This window comes from Pomacea canaliculata, linkage group LG12, assembly GCF_003073045.1.
Source record: "Pomacea canaliculata isolate SZHN2017 linkage group LG12, ASM307304v1, whole genome shotgun sequence".
Taxonomy (NCBI): Eukaryota; Metazoa; Mollusca; class Gastropoda; order Architaenioglossa; family Ampullariidae; genus Pomacea; species Pomacea canaliculata.
This window is the reverse complement of record NC_037601.1, coordinates 21,199,636-21,218,151: the sequence shown is the minus strand read 5'-3', so window position 1 is coordinate 21,218,151 and position 18,516 is coordinate 21,199,636. Positions and strand designations below refer to the sequence as shown.

The window sequence follows — 18,516 nt, the reverse complement described above, 5'->3', positions numbered from 1 at the left end:
AAATACAAAGCTGATTTCCATGCTTTCTTCCTCACACAACACACACACAAAACACAGTTCCCACATGATGCCTTTCCAATTGTCTATTCTTATTCTTCTTCCTAATCACCCCCAGTGATTTGTCTATTCTGGAACGTGCTAACATTTATGCTCAGGTGTCAATGTGGCATGGTGAACTCTAATGAGCTCTTGTTCACCTACACAGGCTTCGTATTCACAATAACACACACACACTTATGGATGCTAAGCCTGGTCCCTGTCAAAAACATAAATTGATACAATCGTTAGTTCTTTTTCCCTTTGTTTAAGTTTTCAACCATTGAACCAAATGTGGGATTGATGTATGAAAAAAAGAAAACCGCAACTTTTCAGATTCTTGCTAGTGAGAAAAGTAAACTCATTAAACATTGTTCATTATATCTTTATAGACTTGACTGACTCATATCCTGTAAGAAATTTTGCTTCTACTAAGATTTTCCTGTGGCAGGATTTTGCAAAAGAACTAGAAGCTGAGTGTAGAGCCAAAAGCACTCTTCCACGAGAATTTGCCAAACTGCTGTTGAATGGTGTGAGCACAGATGTCTTCAACAAATTGAAGTGAGTGTGAATGCATATGAAAAACTTGCTAAATTTACCACCATCCATCCAATGCAAATTTGGGGTGAGGTGAGGGTAGTGACATGAAGAGGATGTATTCATAACAAGGGGGAAGTTTAGGGGAAACCCATTCTGGTACAAAGTGTGTGAGTGATGATAGTGGGTGAACAGGTAATAAGCTAAGAATGTGATTTTCTCATTAAAAAGACCATTAGGTCAGAGCAGTGGCCCTTTTTCTTTCTCTAATCCCTACCTGACTATCTCTATATTATTCTTTCTCTCATTCACATATACACACAGTACACCTGCACGTAAACCCACCCATATGTCTGATCACGCAGTCATTTAGATATATTCGATATATATTGAACAAGGACACACACCTTCTAGAGCTGGATACTTGATGATATACAGAATACAAAAACGGAAAATGAAATAGCTAACAGATGGATTTAGTGTTGTTTGTTTGGATTGTGCTTGTAGATTTCTTTTTTTTTTCTTTTTTCCATTCCTGCTTACTTGCCGGTCTATCATTCTCTTCATCCCTCTAAGCACCAAAGTAAATAATGTTTAACTTAATTAAATTAATTATGCTTATATTACATTAAAAATTGTTCTTATGTGTTGGTGCTTACACGATGAATGGAGAATAAATGCTGTTTTGAAGAATAGATTGACACATAATATTATGCTCTTAAAAAAATTAAGCTGTTTAAATTATGCTCTTTAAAAGTTCTGGCATTAGATTGAGAATTATACCTGAGTTTTGGTTGTTGTTCTGATTAATGATCTGTTTTAACTGAAGAGGGTGACATAAACATCAGACTTCTTAATTTATGAACCAGCTGTTTGCCTACAGAATAGCTGATATTTTTTATTTTATCGAAGGCAACAATAAACATAGCTATTTTATACCACTTTCCAGTTTATTTTTCCAGCAGCCAATGTCATTTTTGTGTTACAATAGACTGCTGTTTGTTAATAAATAAGAAAAATAAATCATGAATTTGTTACATTGTCTTTCTTCAAATTTTTTCTCCTCTTTTTCTCCTTTCTCTCTGCATTATCCAAACATAAAATAAATGTTTAAAAAAAAGGTAAAGATCTTAATTAGTAATTACTGACTGTAGAGGCATTGCTTTGTGTTTCACTATCATTAGGATATACATGTAGAGTGTGAAAGACAAAGCTTAGTTTTACTTCTGCCACCTTTTACTCCATGATATAACAGGCATCCATGACTTTCTATTTCTAAGCTGACTGCACTAACTGTAAAGTGTCTGAGCCTACCTGTGATAAAGTTTTCAGTGGGGTTTCTTTCTTCTCAGTGAATTAAACCTTGGTGTGGCAGCACATATATCTGACAGTGTTATTGACGAAGTCATCAGCAAACTTTCAGATAGCCACAAAAGCCTGGTGAGTCATTGATAAATTCTCTCAGTATTATTGCAGTATCTTAATATTCTTGACTTTTGAATTTTTTTATTTTTCCATCAGTTTCTGGACTTTTAAATGTGTGTAAGATTATGCTGAACCCTGTGGCTTTTTTTTTTGTTGTTGTCAGTTTAGGTGATATCTCGAGATTAAAGGGCATATTCACATTTTTCTTCACAGATCAAATCATCAAAACATAACTTTGTTGCTTCTACATTTGCGAGGTTTTCTTTAAATGGTCTCTGACCACATTGATACTTCTGCCAGTGTCATTACTAGCACAACAGACCTAATGCAGCAGTGCACTTCCCTATTTTGTGTCGAGATAACCATAGGCACTTAAGCAGTCGGTGACCTTCACAAAGCTATTAGCTGATAAGAATGTATTTTGGGGTCACATTTATTTTCTCTTTACCAGCCTGGGCTATACCTCTCTCTCTCTCTTTTTTTTTTTTTGGAAACCCTTACAGACTAATCACTTGAACCTTACCAAGAGTCGACGCTTTCAAGATTCAGCACAGGCTGTGGACCAGCCTGAAAAGACAGACACAGATAATGAGAAGGAAAAAGATGAGAGAAATGCAGGTCGTGGTGTGGAAATGCGACCTCGCATAAACAGCCAGGTAACCACATCATTTTAGTCCTTGTTTTTGAAAAAAAGGAAAATAATAAATATGTGAAGGCATTCATTAGCCTGCATGCATATGCTTCATCTGTATAAAGACTGCAGGTATTTTCTGAAAATTACCTTTGATGATTTGTCACTTAACTTCATTGGGATTTTTAGTTTTCTAGTTTGGGTGATATGTGTGTGAGTGTGAGAGAGAGATGATGATAAAAATAGATAAGCATTCGAGTGGCTTTCACTGTTTGTTATTTGTTTTGCATTTGTTCCTTAAATGCATGTTGAACTAATATCAGATGCAGTCATTATTTGTGTCTAGTAAGGGGCGTTATGTGCTTTTATTTTTTATATGTTTCATATCCTGTGTGTGTTTTAGTCATTCTGTGGCATATAAAGCACACTACCACATTAGCTGCTCAGTTATTAAAATGTTTCACATTTTAACTGAGAATATTGTACTACAGACCACTCATCCCCAAAATGAAAAATAAATTAAGTACATTTGTAGGAGGAAGATACATCTTGCATATACATATCATTGAAATAGGAATTTTTATTTTTAATTTTTCATACTCCTTGATTGACCAAGCTTAGCAAAGGCTATATAGATGATTTCAGGTTCAGTTTTAGCCTTCAGGGATATTTAAGATTGTGCTGACTAGTTAATTTTGATATGTTTAATAATATGCATTTGCATTGACATTTTCCTAAATCCAAAAGTACACCAGACCTAAATTTAGAATGTAATTTGAACATAGTATTATACATACAAAGAAAGAAATTTCAAATGACAATAATATTGTGACTTTTAATGATAAGGCTTTCTATAATATGTTGGATAGTCATCTTTCAAAGTTTCCAGTTGTGAAATAATAACGATCATAAATGAAAGATTTGTGTAGCGCATACTCACACTTGTAAGAATCATACTTTTAGCGCTTAAAATAAGAATTGAGACATAGACAACATAGTATACAGGAGATGGAATGGTCAGTGAATCTACTTTGGCAAGTTGTGCCTTGATTTGTGCAGGAATAACTGTTAAACGTGCATTAAAATGTGCATCATTCATGCTTATCTGCCATTTATGTTAGGAAGTACTTAAGCAAATAGGCTTATGTCCTGGTAATGTACCAGAAACAGGGGGAGGTGAGGAATTGTTTATCACCGTGTGGCATCTTAAGAAGAGCATATTGTAAAATATTTCAATAGTTGATAATATTTTCCTGCTTTAAATGGTACTTGGGGATTCTTAGAACATAACTTCAACATTATGATTTGCGCAACACTAAGGGCAGAGAAGCTAATGGTCAGTGGGCGCAGTAGTTGTGCAGTGTTATAGCACAGTATTCCTCTGTGGCTTGTCATTATGAGTGAGAGAAGACAAAATGTTACTTCGAAGACAAGAAGGAAAGTTCGCATCGGAGTGAGGCGGGTTGCAGAATGGAATAAGGTAATAAATAACACACTTTTTTAGCTTAAAGCGGCAGGAGTTCATGTCTCCATAGAAGAAAGCGTGGGTGAATTGCTTAGTAGGCACTGCCTAGTGAGTTTATTGGACGTCAAGCTGTGGGCTCTAGTCACGCTATCACACATATATTACCTCAGCAGTACTGCCTGTCACCTGTGTGACTGGGGCAGGACAGATAAAATACAGTTACTGAAACAACTGTGAAAGCAGTGCACAGGAAAATAACAGGTTTTTATCAGAGGGTTGTTGATAATGTGCAGTAGCCTAAACTTCAGATAAAGAAACCCCTTGAGAACTCAGTGGTTAGAGTGGATCCCAGTCTGCGGGCTAGCACATTTCATATGCAACCTCACATTTGGGTATTCATGGGGACACCGGCCTTTTGGCTGCACACACATACAAGCATACATCATCCCAGTCTTCAAATACACTTGAAGACACATGTGATCAGATCAGGAGGCTTTGTTAGGTTCTGCCATTTTCATCCTTTTATGAGTGATTGACCAAAAAACTACATTCTATTGTGGAAGTGTTAATCACCATTCTAACATAGCCAGAAATAACAAAAGAAATGTATAGATCATATATATATATGTAGAGTGCAACTTCAAAGCTACCCACCTCCCCATATTCTGAAAAATATGAGTGCTAAATATGGGCTGGTAATGACAAGCAAGTCCAATCAGAATATAATAATAATAAGTGTTTAAGTACATGTTACAACAGGAGAAAGACTTAACTTGGAAATCAGGATCACTTAAAATGCAACCTGGTCTGTACACAGAAAGGCGAAAACTCATTGATAATTTTTAAGTCTAAACACTATTTCCTAGTCATTTGCTGACTTGTTAGATGAATGCGAATATGTTTAATTATGACAGAGGTTTATTCCCAACAACTTCATCTTTTAACTATTTCTGACTTGAATATTCTACAATACAAAGAGTACATGAGACAGTGAGCAGACTATAGTGACTTCAGACTGCTTTTTATCCTATAAGTGTTCACAAGGAGACTGTAAAAATAGTTTACAATATAGGATGAAACTCACATTTTCTAGATTTGCATATATGTTTATTGATATTCCTGATAATAACTGCAATATTGCCCTTGTTTCATCTCTTCACTCACTCTCTCACCTACTCAATAAGAGTGTGAGAGGGTGAGGAAGGAACTACCTCAGCTGATTTCTAGCATGGTTTTTCAGCCATTTTATATGCTGCCATCGGAATTTTATAGTGTAAGTAACACAGAACAAACACATATATTTGTGTTGAGTGCTGGCATTAGGGTGCTGTGTCTGCATGGTCATTTTGTAGTCAAGTACTAGATTGCTTCAGAAGTGTAAACACACAACGTGGCTATATCAGATGTAGGCTCACTTGTATTTTATTGGCTTTTACTTATTGATAGCATTTTTCACAGATTGTCCCACTCACAGGCAGTAAATGTGTCTTGTCGTATGTTCACTGTGTTTTAACATTGATAGCTCATTTAAATTTAAAAGTAGTGTGTTGCAGTTAGTAGTTTGTTTCATCCGCTTTAGTAATCCTTTTGCAATAACTGTTCATGTAGGATATTAAAATAATTATTGTCTAAGAATTTGCTGTTACAAATTGTAAAATCACAGTTTTGTAAATTGCTAACATATTTTAACATATCATCTTAGAAGGAAAGGCTTAATCATGTCATGCTGACATTTTAAACCAAGAAATGAGAATCTCAAAAATTAAATGACAAAATCGTCCAAGGCATTGAAACACCAACAAATCAGTCACTTTAATTCTTTTGATAAATCTAAGTGGTATCGAACAATTTATTTTTTTAACCGAAGCAAATTCACGCATGAAGATCTTTGAGTTACTTTACATTAAAGCAGCTTGCTGTCACATGTTTTTATGAATGTCAGCATTCAGCAATAGCTTGAATGATTGCTCTGTCTTTTTGATCATGGAGTGCACGAGGAAGGGGTTTTTCAGGAATTACCTTTCCTTGTTAAACTTGTTCCTTGATCTCCTGAGTGAGTCTCAGAAATGTTTGACTGGATTCACTTCATATATATAAATTAGTTGGACAGGTTGGTCAGTAATAATGGTGATGGCATTCTGCTTTTGATGGTAGGTGTTCATTCGTTGTGCTGACGAGTGTTGTCCTGCTAGATGCAGTTGTTGTCATGCTGGATAAAAAACATTAAATGGGCTATGAAATGATAATGTGGCTAACTCTAAAGATGTAATTCATTTCCACAAACAGGATCGCATCTTGAAAAATGACTAGCCCAGTACTTTGACAGATGCTGCTGCAAACTCAGGTTCATTTTCAGCATAATGACATTGTCCAACCTTTCCCTGAAATTTTTCAAGACTGATGTGGGCAAAACAAAACCAGCTCTCTCATTAAAAAGTATCTTTAACAACTAAAAATTTTGCAATGTCAGATGCTTCTACGTCTGCTTTGCTTTCAAAAAGTGGTTTAATAATGCCAAAGTGAAGAGAAAGGTTTTGCACTGTGCACATTTCAGTGTTTCAAAGGGTAGACCACTGTGATACCAACCAAATGGTTGAAATATTTCAGCTCACGCACCAGGCTTTCTTTTACTGTCATCTGTCTAGTCAATCACTCTTCATTTTCCTTGAGACTTATTTGTGGATGCTCACGCAAGCAGTGTTAAAAGGAAATTTTCCTTGTTATTGATATCAGTGCATGTGTAGCATGCATTGTTGCCGTAGCTGGTCTGGTAACTCAGAGACAGAGTCAAGGTGTGCTAGGTGTGGCTTCTGGGAAAGCTTATTCGCATGTAATGTATGTATTTCTGTGCTCATGTGTTCTCCATTTGCATTTTTTTCTCTTTCATAATAAAAAAAAGTGATTGGAGTTTTTAAAAGTCAATGAGTACTTACTAGCTGAAACAGAGTATAGCTGGAATATCAGTAGTTAGAGTATTTAAACATTAATTTCTATTCGTTATTGCTTGTGCCAGTCACTCACTGTTTTATAACCATATAGTGTATGCATGTCTAGAAAAAGAGATTCGTTGTATGCATGCTAAATAGCAAATGAAAATAGTAGAATACATTTATAAACATGTCTGTCGTTCAGAAACATGACTTCTTACCTTGTTTGTGCTGCACTATTTTCATTTATCATAATAGTGTATATGTTTTTTTTCATGAATTATTATTTTATGGATTTTTTTATCTTTAATTTGCATAAACATAACATTGCAATTGTGGAAAATCTTAAATTTGGCCCTCACTTGATTCTGACCATAATCATGTTATTTAAAGCTAGTAGTTCTTTTTGGGGAGCTGCGCACAATGGTTTAGTGTTTTTATATGTTATAAGTTGTTGGTTTCTTTACTGTTTATTCTTTTTTTAAAGCAAAGTTACATTTTGAGGAAGTTGAAACATCTGTTTTAATTTGTTCTTAATCCCTTATTTCTTTAGTATGTAATAATTAAGGGGTTGACTTGCTGGCTTTAGGGCATGAAGAGTGTGAAGAACACCCTGGAAGCCATCATGAAAGGGTTTGTGGTGAGAGGGTTGACACATACACACATGGTTGGTTCACTGGCTGGTCAGCTGTTTGTGTGAAGTTAGCGCATTGTTTCTGGGCCATGCATTTATTTCAGTTTTTAATTTGCATGCATCTTACTATTTTCCCTGCAAAGTATGCTAAAGATAAATTTGAAATGCAGAGGGTTAAAACTCTAGTTGTGCTAGGCATGGCTTAATGATTGTGAGGAAAGAAACCCCATCCCTTTTAGATGTTTTAGGCATGGTTTATTTATTTTGGGGTGAGTATAAGGATGTTTTTTAATGTTTTGATGTTGTTTGCGCTACTGCAAAAAATGATACATTAAGACTTTGTCTTTCAACTTTCACAGGCATGCATATGTGTGTATGTGCGACCGCATACATGAGAGTGTGTGTGTGTATGCATGAGTGTGTATATATGCGTGAGTACATGCATGAAAATACATTTGTGCATAAATGCACTCATTAATATGTTTCCTCACAAATAAGTAAGCATCAAAACATCTGACAATAGGCAAGATGGGTGTTGATATGTTTATTAATAATTATTGTTTGTGTAAGAATGTGTGTGTGTGTTAGAAAGCAGCAGATATTTATGTGGATTCATCTGTTTATCTGTTGACATGTTTATACATACTGTATATGTGTGCCATGCTTGTATGACTTCATTTTAACACATTTTGTCAGCTTAACCAAAGATTCATCAGGTATTTTCGTTGGAAATGTCTTTTTCTAGGTTATTTGCATTGTGACTTATTAGCTTCTTTCTGCTTCCCTATGGAAATGCAGATTATTTCATTTATTACCATGATAATCTTTGAGCGAGCCATGGAAGCTAGGATTTTAAGAATCCTCTTATCAAGAATAATTCAGAAGTATTATGGAGTTACTATTTTACTCCCTTCTTACCATCTTTTGAGGAAGCATGTGCATCTGTATCCTGAGGATCTGCTGAAACTTTTTGGCTTTGCCTTCTGTCTTTGGTGGGTAGGTTTGAGAGGACAGGTTTGAGTAGGCCCCATTTGGAAAAGAAAACTGTATAACTTCAAAACTTGTACTATAATGGGTTGTCCTATGAAAAACCACATTTTATTTTACAGTAGCATCAAAACCATATACAGATATTCATGCCAGCAAACACAACAGTAAGAAAGTACATGCTATATAAAGTCTTTTAGTCATAGAGCCCACACACAACAGTCCTATCACTTATTCATTCATTTATCCTTTGACTAGTACCAGTTTATGAATGGTTATGCTGATCCATGGGAACTGGTCATCAGTAGGAAACAAGCATGGCTTTTTTGTTTTGTTTTGTTTTTTTCTTGGATAGACACAGCGGTTGACAAAGCTTGCATTTAGGCCTGTTTTAAGCAGTGGTGAGCAGGCTCTGTATGGAATGGTCAGTGGATTGCTGTATGTTTGCAAGCTAGCATTGCCCTCTTTCTACCTTAGCACCAACCCTCACCTTCTCCAAGGTACCCTGAAGAGTGGTCAGTGTTATGTCAGGTCACATGGCCAAACCAGACAGTCTTTGGCTCTTTGCTTTCCCAGATTCTTTGGCTTATAGCAATAAGGGCCTTTGTTGTTTCATCCCCCTTCTTGAGCAGCTCAGCCGAGACATTGTCAGCGCCAGGTGACTTTCCTTGGGTCAGATTGTGTATAGTTCTCTCAACATTGTTTCATTGCGTTTGTAGGTCTGCTAGCTTTCTGGCTGTAGCCTGGTTGCTTTACAGGACATTGGCATCTGTCCTCAGCTGTATCATTAGTTTAGTACATCATTGTTTTCTGTTAGAAGGTGGCCATTGGTATCTTTGATGACTGACATGTCTTGACCTTGATAAGGAACTTCATAGTTGGTAATCCTTTTTGCTGTCACTTCATGCCATGCTTTCTTCTGTGGTTTGGCATTGGTTCTCAAGCCATTTCCTGTTACTCCTTAGTTCCAAGCATGTGGGCCTTAAGCTGTGGTTATTTTCATCATGGATACCATGTTAATGTCATGATTCACTGTAGGGGCTTTAGTCTGTATCATTTATCATATGGTGCTAGACTAGGATGCTTTAATGTGTAGCATCTTTTTGGAGGCTTTGTCCTTACACAATCGGTGCCTGTATCTTCTTGTCAGTTCTACTTCCTGAAAGGTGTGTCAGAGAGATATATACTGGTTGGTACAGCTGCTCTTTAAAGAAATAATAGTTTAGTAGTTACAGAAATTGTAAGATTTCAATTCAAGGTCCACAGCACTGTTTGAATGGATGTTTCCTTGTTCTTATTTATGCTTATATTGTTGCATGGCAAAATTGTAGAAATTAATGCAGTTAAAACATTTCCACGTGTATTCATTCAAACATGACTTTCAGCACTCCTAACTTACCTGAAACCATTTACTTTCCTCAGGGGGCAGGCAATTGACTAGCAGTGTGTTTATCTACCTCATATCATTTTAAGATAGGGGACTTTTTTTCCCTTGGTAAAGGTTTTTGGAGATTTTTTTTTAAAGTTCAACAGCAATTTGCCCTCCTCAATTTACCTACATCTGACAAACATGCTTTCTTTTCCTGGTGTAACTTTTTGTTTAATACAATATAACATGTGAAGAAGTGTTTTAAATGTATGTGTCTTTGTATGCAGGTTTGTGTGAGAACAATTGCAGTGCGTGCATGAATGTGGAAATATAAACGCCACCCTACTTACAAACATTCAGACATACGAACAGACACCATGTAGTTAAAATTATGGCTGAGGCATTCACTTTTATAGAGAGAGGTCTCAGTATCTATTCTTCGCTACCATCTTATTTACGACAAAAAGAAGAAATAAACTTAGGAAACTTTCCTGAAAAAATTCTTTAGACCAGTGCTTTCTCCCCCATTAGCCCCACATGACCTCCTATCCTCTTCTCGTATATCAACTCAAATTTATTGCACCAATTTGAATGATAGTAAAAGTTTATTATTCAGAGTACTTTTATTAAAATGACAAAATAATGACTCACAAGCAATTCACATTATGAACTTTTTAAAAATTTAGCTCATTTGTAAGTAGGGTGGCGTTTGTAAGCATTTTATATTTTTAAAAAATGCATCATTTTATGATTTTGAGTGGCTTGAGTGAGTTACACATTTTTTGATGGAGCTAGTTCATTATTTAGATACATGTATTAGCCATTTTTGTTTCTGCTGCTGCTGCTATTGTTCAAACATGTTAATTCTCTAACAGATTTTGTGCATTTTTCATTTACTCATCATTCTTTCTATAACAAAGAAGTATTGATATCTTATTTAATCCTTTAATAAGATTTATAGATTTGTCACATTTTCAAACTAATGAGAGTCTTTTTACTGGATAAAGAAGTGTTTATAAAAGACCCTGGTACTAGCTATTAATTTTGTGTACTTAAGAATTAAAAAGCTAAAATAATTGCATGAAAATCTTCATTATAAAGTCTGTTGCCGAAACAATAGAGTTTAAAAAAGCAACAAAGGTAGAATATTCAGTTCATGCCAATGGGGATCTTCTTTTGATTAGAAAGAATTGCGTTCCCTATGAACTGCACAACATTTCTCCATAAACCTGAGCAAAAATGTTTAGCAAAGAATAAAGATGAGCATAACATTTTTAACCTCTTATGTCTTAGTTTTATTTTCCTTTTTTTTGAATATTATTTTTTGTTTGCAACAGGGAACACCAAAACTTTCAACAAAGCGCAAGAGTGTATATTCACGAAAACTTCGACCTCAGTCAACCATTGGTAAGCCCCATGGAAAAATTAAGCATCAGAAGAACTTTGAAGACATTTTTTTTGGCTTTTTTCCATCTCGAGTCATGCAGTTAAGGACTGTAACATCTGCTGAGGACTTCTTGAGGAAATTGCCTGTAGAAAATATAAACCATTTTCTTTTATGTTTGATTTGTGTGTATTACTATTAGGACTGTAATTAAACTAATTTTATTATAAAAAAATTTACATTATGAAACCTGATTCTACCACAACATTGTATAATTTTCATAGCTAGCTATCATATGACAATTACTTAAGTTCTAGTAGCTGTGAAAAAAGACAGCTGGTCATGTATCTTTGAAATCATTTCTTTCTTAGTATGTAAAGATTTTGTCTTTTATAGAAAAAGTGTTTTTATAATGCATCTGTCTGACTGTCTTTGAGAAGGCTCTACTGACATAAGATGCTATATATCACATTATAATGGCACAATAAAAAAAAAAAAAAGAGAGATAAAGGAGGAACTAAGTTACATATATGATCTTGTAACTTTTAGGGATTTATGGAAACTTCTCAAAAAGTCATTATTAATAGTCCTCAGTCACTAATTTTGTTCTTTGATAGTTTGATAATTACCTTTTATAGTTGCTTTGTAATTTAGCTCATTAGTTTAGTTAATTGTCTTCTGCTTAATTTGTGAATACAGTTACAGATGCTTATGTAATAATGCTTGTTTGTCTGCTTGGTATCTCATGTTCTTTGTCTGGTTTCTTCTGTTCTTTAATGCATTTTGGTGATGCCACTGTTGGAACATCTTTTGTATCTGAACTGACTCATCTGTACAGATTGTGGCAATGCATCTAAACAGCTTGACTCTGGTAGCCTGGCAGAGACTTTGGAAGAAACTCTTTGCGAAAGTAGGCTGAGCATGCATGAAGAAGCAGGTACTTGGCCTGTCTGCCAGTCCGCTGGCTTTAGATAACATGACACACCACTATTAATGAAACAAGTAGGCTAAGCCCTGGTGTACATAAACTAGTGAGCTGTGCTCCAGACATAACATTTCTGTTCAGTGTTAAGTTAACAGAATTGCATAGTAGAACTAGGATACGGCAGCATGTTTAGTTACTAGAATTGCAGAATTAGTCAACTTCAGTGCTTATACCATACTGCCTGGCTGTTTCCTCTTTTCTTGATAATGTGAGGACCATGGAATACTAATGTTATTTCCTCAACATGTATATAATCTTTGCTTATGTAAGTACAAGGGGAAGACTTCACCCTTTGTCATTGCAAGATCACTCATAATTAAAGGGAGATAACACAGGAATGACATAAAATGGCAAAACAGGAAATTATAGCCTGGCATATGTAAAAACTAAAAAAAAAAAGACATGGTGATTAGCAAGTCTAATGAAAGGAGATGACTACTCAGAAAAGTAAAAACATGTTTATGTATATTCTTATGTTCACATAGCTATGACAGAAATTACAAATTAAACTTTTATTTTACGCATTCTTGGATTATCCGAAAAACTTAACGGTAAGATATATATACACCCAGGACAGATATATAAAACCTAATGGTGTATAAGATGATTTTTTTAAAGTTTATCAAAAGAAACATTTTGCCTGAACAATGCATGATCATCTGAATTAACAGCTGTTGCTGCCTAAGGAGTCATTGTTCTGTGACTATGCATGTGCATGTGACCTCAAACACAAAGTTCTTTTTCTTGGATAATATATGAAAACAAGAATTCACAAAGTATACAATTTCAGTCTAATGTAGGTGTAAACTATTTGTTAATATTTAAACCTGTAGAAGTCAAAGAAATGGTTGTTTAAGAGGAATGGAAGTCATCATTTAAAGAACAAGCACCAGAAAGACCTGAAGAGGTGGTACATGCCTTGAAAAGTTTTGGCCTTATCAGGTGACTGATGTTGTTTCAGATGAAGATCAAGATTCCAGGCCTTGTCCACCAAGGCTGGAAAAGGTTACAGAGATTCAGAACAGAGGTACGCTTACAGAAATAAACAAGTGCTTGGTCAGCTGGAATCTTGGCTATTATAACAGGGCTAGAGAAAGGGGCTTGCATAGTTTACAGCTTACTCAAAAGCAGTTTATCAAAACATGGAGCGTAGGAAAGCTTTAGAGTTTATGCAGTCTGCGTTTTTGTAATCAGATCTTACACAAATTACAGCAGTAGTGAGATTATAGAATTTTTTAATGTGAAAATTTAGAGGACCATTTCTTAGCATGGACTAGTTTTAAAGAGAATGATAACATCTTGGATGACTGCATGCAGACCTTTGCTTCTGTTTCTTTCTTTCTTTAAAATGTATGGGGACATTCTTCTTGGTTGCCTATTGCTTCCCAGCTCAGTTCTCTGAAGCAGAAGGACTAATGTCAGTGATATTGTGTTGTATACAATCATTGAAGTTGTGGCACAGAGCATAATGTCTTAGAGGATAACCATCTTTCATTTTGCAAGGTGTTTGCTACAATATTTCTCTCAGATTTGGCAAAAGGTTCCTTTGAGGCCCTTGACAATTTACCGGAACTGCCAGTGCAGAAACTGGAACATCTGAACAAGGCACGACCTAAGAGAAACAAATCTCGAGCCCCTACACGTCCAGTGGCACCAGGTATGTGTGCATGCATGTTTGTAAAAAGGCATTTGAGGGTACATGGGTACGTTTATTTTCTTGATACAGGAACAATCAGGACTGCTCTTGTACAGGTTGTTATGATACAGGAACAACTAGGACTGCTTTCTACAGGGTGTTATGACACAGTAGAGACATCGAGGGGATGCATCTGCTGTCAGAGGAATTAGGGATTATTTTTGTAACTCAGTTTTTCCCTGGACAATTCTCTTGAATTCTTTTATCAGCTTTCTTATAAAGTTGGCAAGCCAAGGACAAATTTGTAGTAGTGGTTATTAAAATCTAATACTTACAGCTTTCATAGTCTTTAAATTACTGTATTTTGATTGATTGTTGATACTAGTGTTTAAAACTTTTTTCCTTTTCATTTTTGTTTCTTCAACTTTTTTCCATGTTTATTTTTAACCAGCTTCCTTGATTTCTTTACCACTTTGCAGCCTATCATTTTTTTCAGAACTTTTTAATGTTTTTAAAATGCTCTTTCTAAATTAGTGACAGTCATCCTTGTGTCAATTGAAGTTACGAATTTAGGATATTTGAATTTGACATAAAACTTTGGCTAATGCTATCTATAATGCACAGAATGCTTTGATTTTTGAAGGATCAGACGCCTAGAACTTGTGAAGCTGCTTATTTATATCTGCAAGTAGGGAAGCAAGTGGGTTGTCCCCTGACCCTTTGGTTGTTGGGGAGTGATGGGTTAAAGACCAGCTGGGAGGGTGGGGCAGCTTTTTATGAGACTGGTACGCATCTCCTTTCTCCACATTGCACACCTCCATCATCATTTAGGACATCAGTGCTCTGACCAACTTAACCATATGCTTCTCTGAGCAGCAGTTTAAAATAAAAAAAGTCTTTATATTTCTTTTGCTAATATGAATTTATATTTTACAAAACATCTTTTTCATTTTGGATTAGTAACATTTTGTATTTGTTCAGGAATAGACACACCTGATGAAATCTCTGATGATGGAATCAATGCATTCTATGATACAAAGAGAACCAGTCCTGAAGACGTGATCAAGGATACATTTGTGGCCACTTTACAAGTGGAAGATAGCAGGTAAAGTAGAAATATCAAAATGGTCCTGTACCTGTGAAGGAGGAAAAAAAAGTTGTAAAAAGTTTATGAAGACCTTAGATTCTTTGATCTTGTTGAAACATTTGAAGTAAATCTGATCTGTTTCACTCTTTATTTGTTGTCAGCAGCAAGGTTGAGAAAAAGAAGGGATCACCATTGGCTAAAACCAAGCCTCAAAAGGGACAGGGAAAAGACGATAAAGAAAAGGAAAAGAAAGACAAAGGGTGAGACCATTTTTTTTAAAGCAGGCTGTGGCAAAGAAAACATTTGCCTTAGTCTATTTTTCATAATTCAGCATACCTTTGTTCCATTTTTTTTCTAGAATATGCAGCAATGAAATTAAAAAAGATGTAAACAGCATGCAGAAAGGCAAGAAATTTTCTTTTATTTGTCCTGTTATCTTCTCAGCTATACTTCCTGTTTCTGCTTGAAACAGATACCGACTTACAAAAGGGGTTTAAAGGAAGTGCTTTTTTTTTAATTTGCGAATATACTCACATTGTTCAGGAACAGGATTTTTTTTAATTGTTTTCATTGTATGTGTTGCTACAGAATTTAAATACTTGACAGTCAAGCAAAGAGCAGTAACATATTGTAGCAGGTCTTAAATGTGCTTCCATCAAGATTAAGCATACATTTGATAATTTTGATATCTGCTTGTGTTTGACAGAGAATTTGAAATGTATGAGTGCAAAGCAGCTGTATTCACATAGGCATATGTATGTATGTGTATGCATGTTTTCAGACACATGCATGAGTGTGGATATTTACATGATGCATCACACACTTATTGATGTAATGAATAGTTGAAGACAGATATATGACATCACTATGCTGGCAATCAAAGACTTAATTGCAAAGTCAAATCAGCTTTTTCTAAACTAAACAAATGGTTATGTTTTCAGGTCATTTTCTGGTATCAGTAATTTCTTTCGCAAAGGCCCCAGTAAGGTAGAAGCGCGGGAGAAAAAGCAAGAACTTCCAAGAACACAGGAAAATACAAGAGTGTACTCAAGAACAAGCAAAACAATTTTAGACAAAAAAGACAGTCCTGATTCAGCACACGTCCCAGCAACACAGTCAGCAAAGACAGAGAGCAAGACAATGTTGGAATCACCTAGAGTGTTGTTGCCACCAAAAGTGTCTGAAGACATCATAAATCTTGACCCCAAGACTGATGCCAGGCCCAGGCCACCTGTGGAAGTAAAGAAACCACCTGCTGTTAGTAAAGGAGAGGCCCACAACCTGGAATCTAAATCCTCTGAATCTGAAGAGAGTGATGAAGAGAAAACAGACGAGGATGATTTGGAAAATATTGGAACAAGAACAGCTTCAGCAAAGGGGGATGAACAGCGTGAGCATTATAGTACTGACAAAGGATTTAGACATTTGAAATGTATCACAGTACTGACATTTGGAATAGTTATCTGGAATGTCTCAGCAAAACCATTATCTTGTGGTAGATTTCTCACGTTTTGGAAAATCAAGCAATTTTGTAGCATAGATTTTCAAGTTGACAGTCTATTAAAGAGGTATTTAAGCACTCAGTCTTGCCTTATCTCCAGATCCGCCTTTCTGGGGTGACACCATAGCATCCTGGGATGAACTCTTGACACCAGCCAGGTCTGCCTCTCTGGTGTAAAGTTTTTTAAAGTGCAGTCTTCTGCTACCACTTTGGGGGCCTCTGGAAGTTTGTGGATTTAAAGGCTTATTTCATTTTGTCAAGTACTGCTCCAAGTTCTCCCTATTTTCTTCCTGTTTTCTTTAGGTAGTTACTCCCCCTCTGCCCAAGACTGCTCATCTATTGGATGTCTTTTGCTGCTAAGGAGTCTTTCTCTATCTAGTCAAACAGTTTAATAAAAATGTCTTGATGTACTTGTATATTAAAACCTTAAACCTTCTCCCCATTCTGACCACTGTTTATCTTTTGAGTTCTGTATCTGGGGAATGCTCACTTTCCTTTTTATTATGGGGTGTGTATTCTTTGTAAAATCATATACCATACAAAAATTTCACATTGATGAATTAGACCTTTATGAAGTTTGCAATCTGTGATCTCTGTTTACTTGGTGCTTAGCACACTTTACATCCCCGTACTTTCAATTCTGAGGTAATTTTACTTGCATAACACCAAACCACCATAGACAATACTCATAGCAAGGATAGCCTGTTTATGCATGGGAACAAATAATTTGCAATCTTCGTGTGCTAAGCTGTTCTTTTCTGGTTTTTCTTTGCAAGGTGTATTCTGTTCTTATTGAAATGGTTTGCCAGACAAAAAGCCTGTCCACACCATTATGTACCCCACCACACCACAGTAGCTTTTTTTCTATTTTTCTGCCCCACCCTCACCTCCAACAACTGGTAGCAGTCAAGGAACGAATGTGACTCATTGACATTGTTGACCACCTTCCATTTATCCTGAAGGACAGCCTTATAGTGCTGTGCCAGACTCTAATACCTTTTTAAAGTCTTTGCATAAGTTGCAGAAGAGATCCCATGATGTTGTAGGTGTTTTTCTATTAACTTATATAGTTGAAGATTGATTCCAACTGTGCTCCTGCCTGGTTTAAAGACAGCCTGTTCTGCTGTTAACAGTTTCCTTAGTGGTCTTAAGATTCATTTGAGTGTTGCTTTGTTTGAGTGGCTGATCAGGTTGATAATTCTATAGTTTTGGTACTGTCTAGGGTTTTTTGTTTTTTTTTAGAAGGGGTATGATTAATGATTGCATTCATTTTTTTAGGCTTTATTTTACATTCCCATATTCTCAGGCACAGAGTAGTGAGTGCCTTTGTTATTTCTTACCCTCCCTGCTTGAACAGCTCAGTTGTCAACATCAGTTGACTTCCCTCCCTTCATATTGAGAACAGCTATCTTGACACCTTCCCTTAAGACAGGCAGACATTTGTGGTTCTTGTCTGGAAGTCTTGACAATAATCTTTATTTAGCTGGAAGTTGTAAAAAAAATGTTAAAAAAATCCTTGCTTCTGTAATGTTTTTTTTTTTTGTCATCTAAATGCCTGTATCTTGACAATCTCATGAACCATAAAAGGAAAATCAATTTATAACTTTAAGCATTTTTATTCATTTGTGTTTTTCTTTAAGAAATGTCAAGTGTAATACTGTATTCTCTGCATTTATTTAATGGTGGATGTTTTGTTGGCAGAAGGCAAAGAAACAGTGGAAGGGAAAAGCCAGGAGGTACCTGTACGAGTTGCAAAACATGTCGGCTTCAGTGCAACTATATTAGCTGATTTCAAGGCCAAGCAGGAAAAACGTGCCTCCCAGCTGTCACTTACATCAGTGAGTAGCTGTTTTTCTGAATGTGAACTCAGTATACCATGATTAAATATTTATCTAGTAATTAAAAAAAAAAA

The 18,516-nt window shown here is 35.7% G+C and overlaps 1 protein-coding gene across 19 annotated transcripts in view; it reads left to right on the top strand.

Moving 5' to 3' along the window:
- The window catches only part of LOC112577217 (F-actin-uncapping protein LRRC16A-like), a 53,229-nt gene that overhangs the window by 22,323 nt on the left and 12,390 nt on the right, over positions 1 to 18,516 (top strand). For 7 of the 19 annotated variants that reach the window (XR_003102025.1, XM_025260243.1, XM_025260230.1 and 4 more), the window contains exons 24-36: positions 488 to 597; positions 1,926 to 2,013; positions 2,502 to 2,654; positions 5,335 to 5,367; positions 7,611 to 7,688; positions 11,349 to 11,418; positions 12,234 to 12,332; positions 13,342 to 13,407; positions 13,909 to 14,037; positions 14,998 to 15,121; positions 15,265 to 15,363; positions 16,045 to 16,493; positions 18,306 to 18,442. Coding sequence is in view for 18 of the 19 variants with exons in the window: in XM_025260243.1 (XP_025116028.1) it covers positions 488 to 597; positions 1,926 to 2,013; positions 2,502 to 2,654; positions 5,335 to 5,367; positions 7,611 to 7,688; positions 11,349 to 11,418; positions 12,234 to 12,332; positions 13,342 to 13,407; positions 13,909 to 14,037; positions 14,998 to 15,121; positions 15,265 to 15,363; positions 16,045 to 16,493; positions 18,306 to 18,442 (1,635 nt within the window). In the remaining variant the exon portion in view is untranslated. The remainder of the gene's footprint in view (positions 1 to 487; positions 598 to 1,925; positions 2,014 to 2,501; positions 2,655 to 5,334; positions 5,368 to 7,610; positions 7,689 to 11,348; positions 11,419 to 12,233; positions 12,333 to 13,341; positions 13,408 to 13,908; positions 14,038 to 14,997; positions 15,122 to 15,264; positions 15,364 to 16,044; positions 16,494 to 18,305; positions 18,443 to 18,516) is intronic. The other 12 variants (XM_025260231.1, XM_025260229.1, XM_025260232.1 and 9 more) reach the window with 12 other exon arrangements.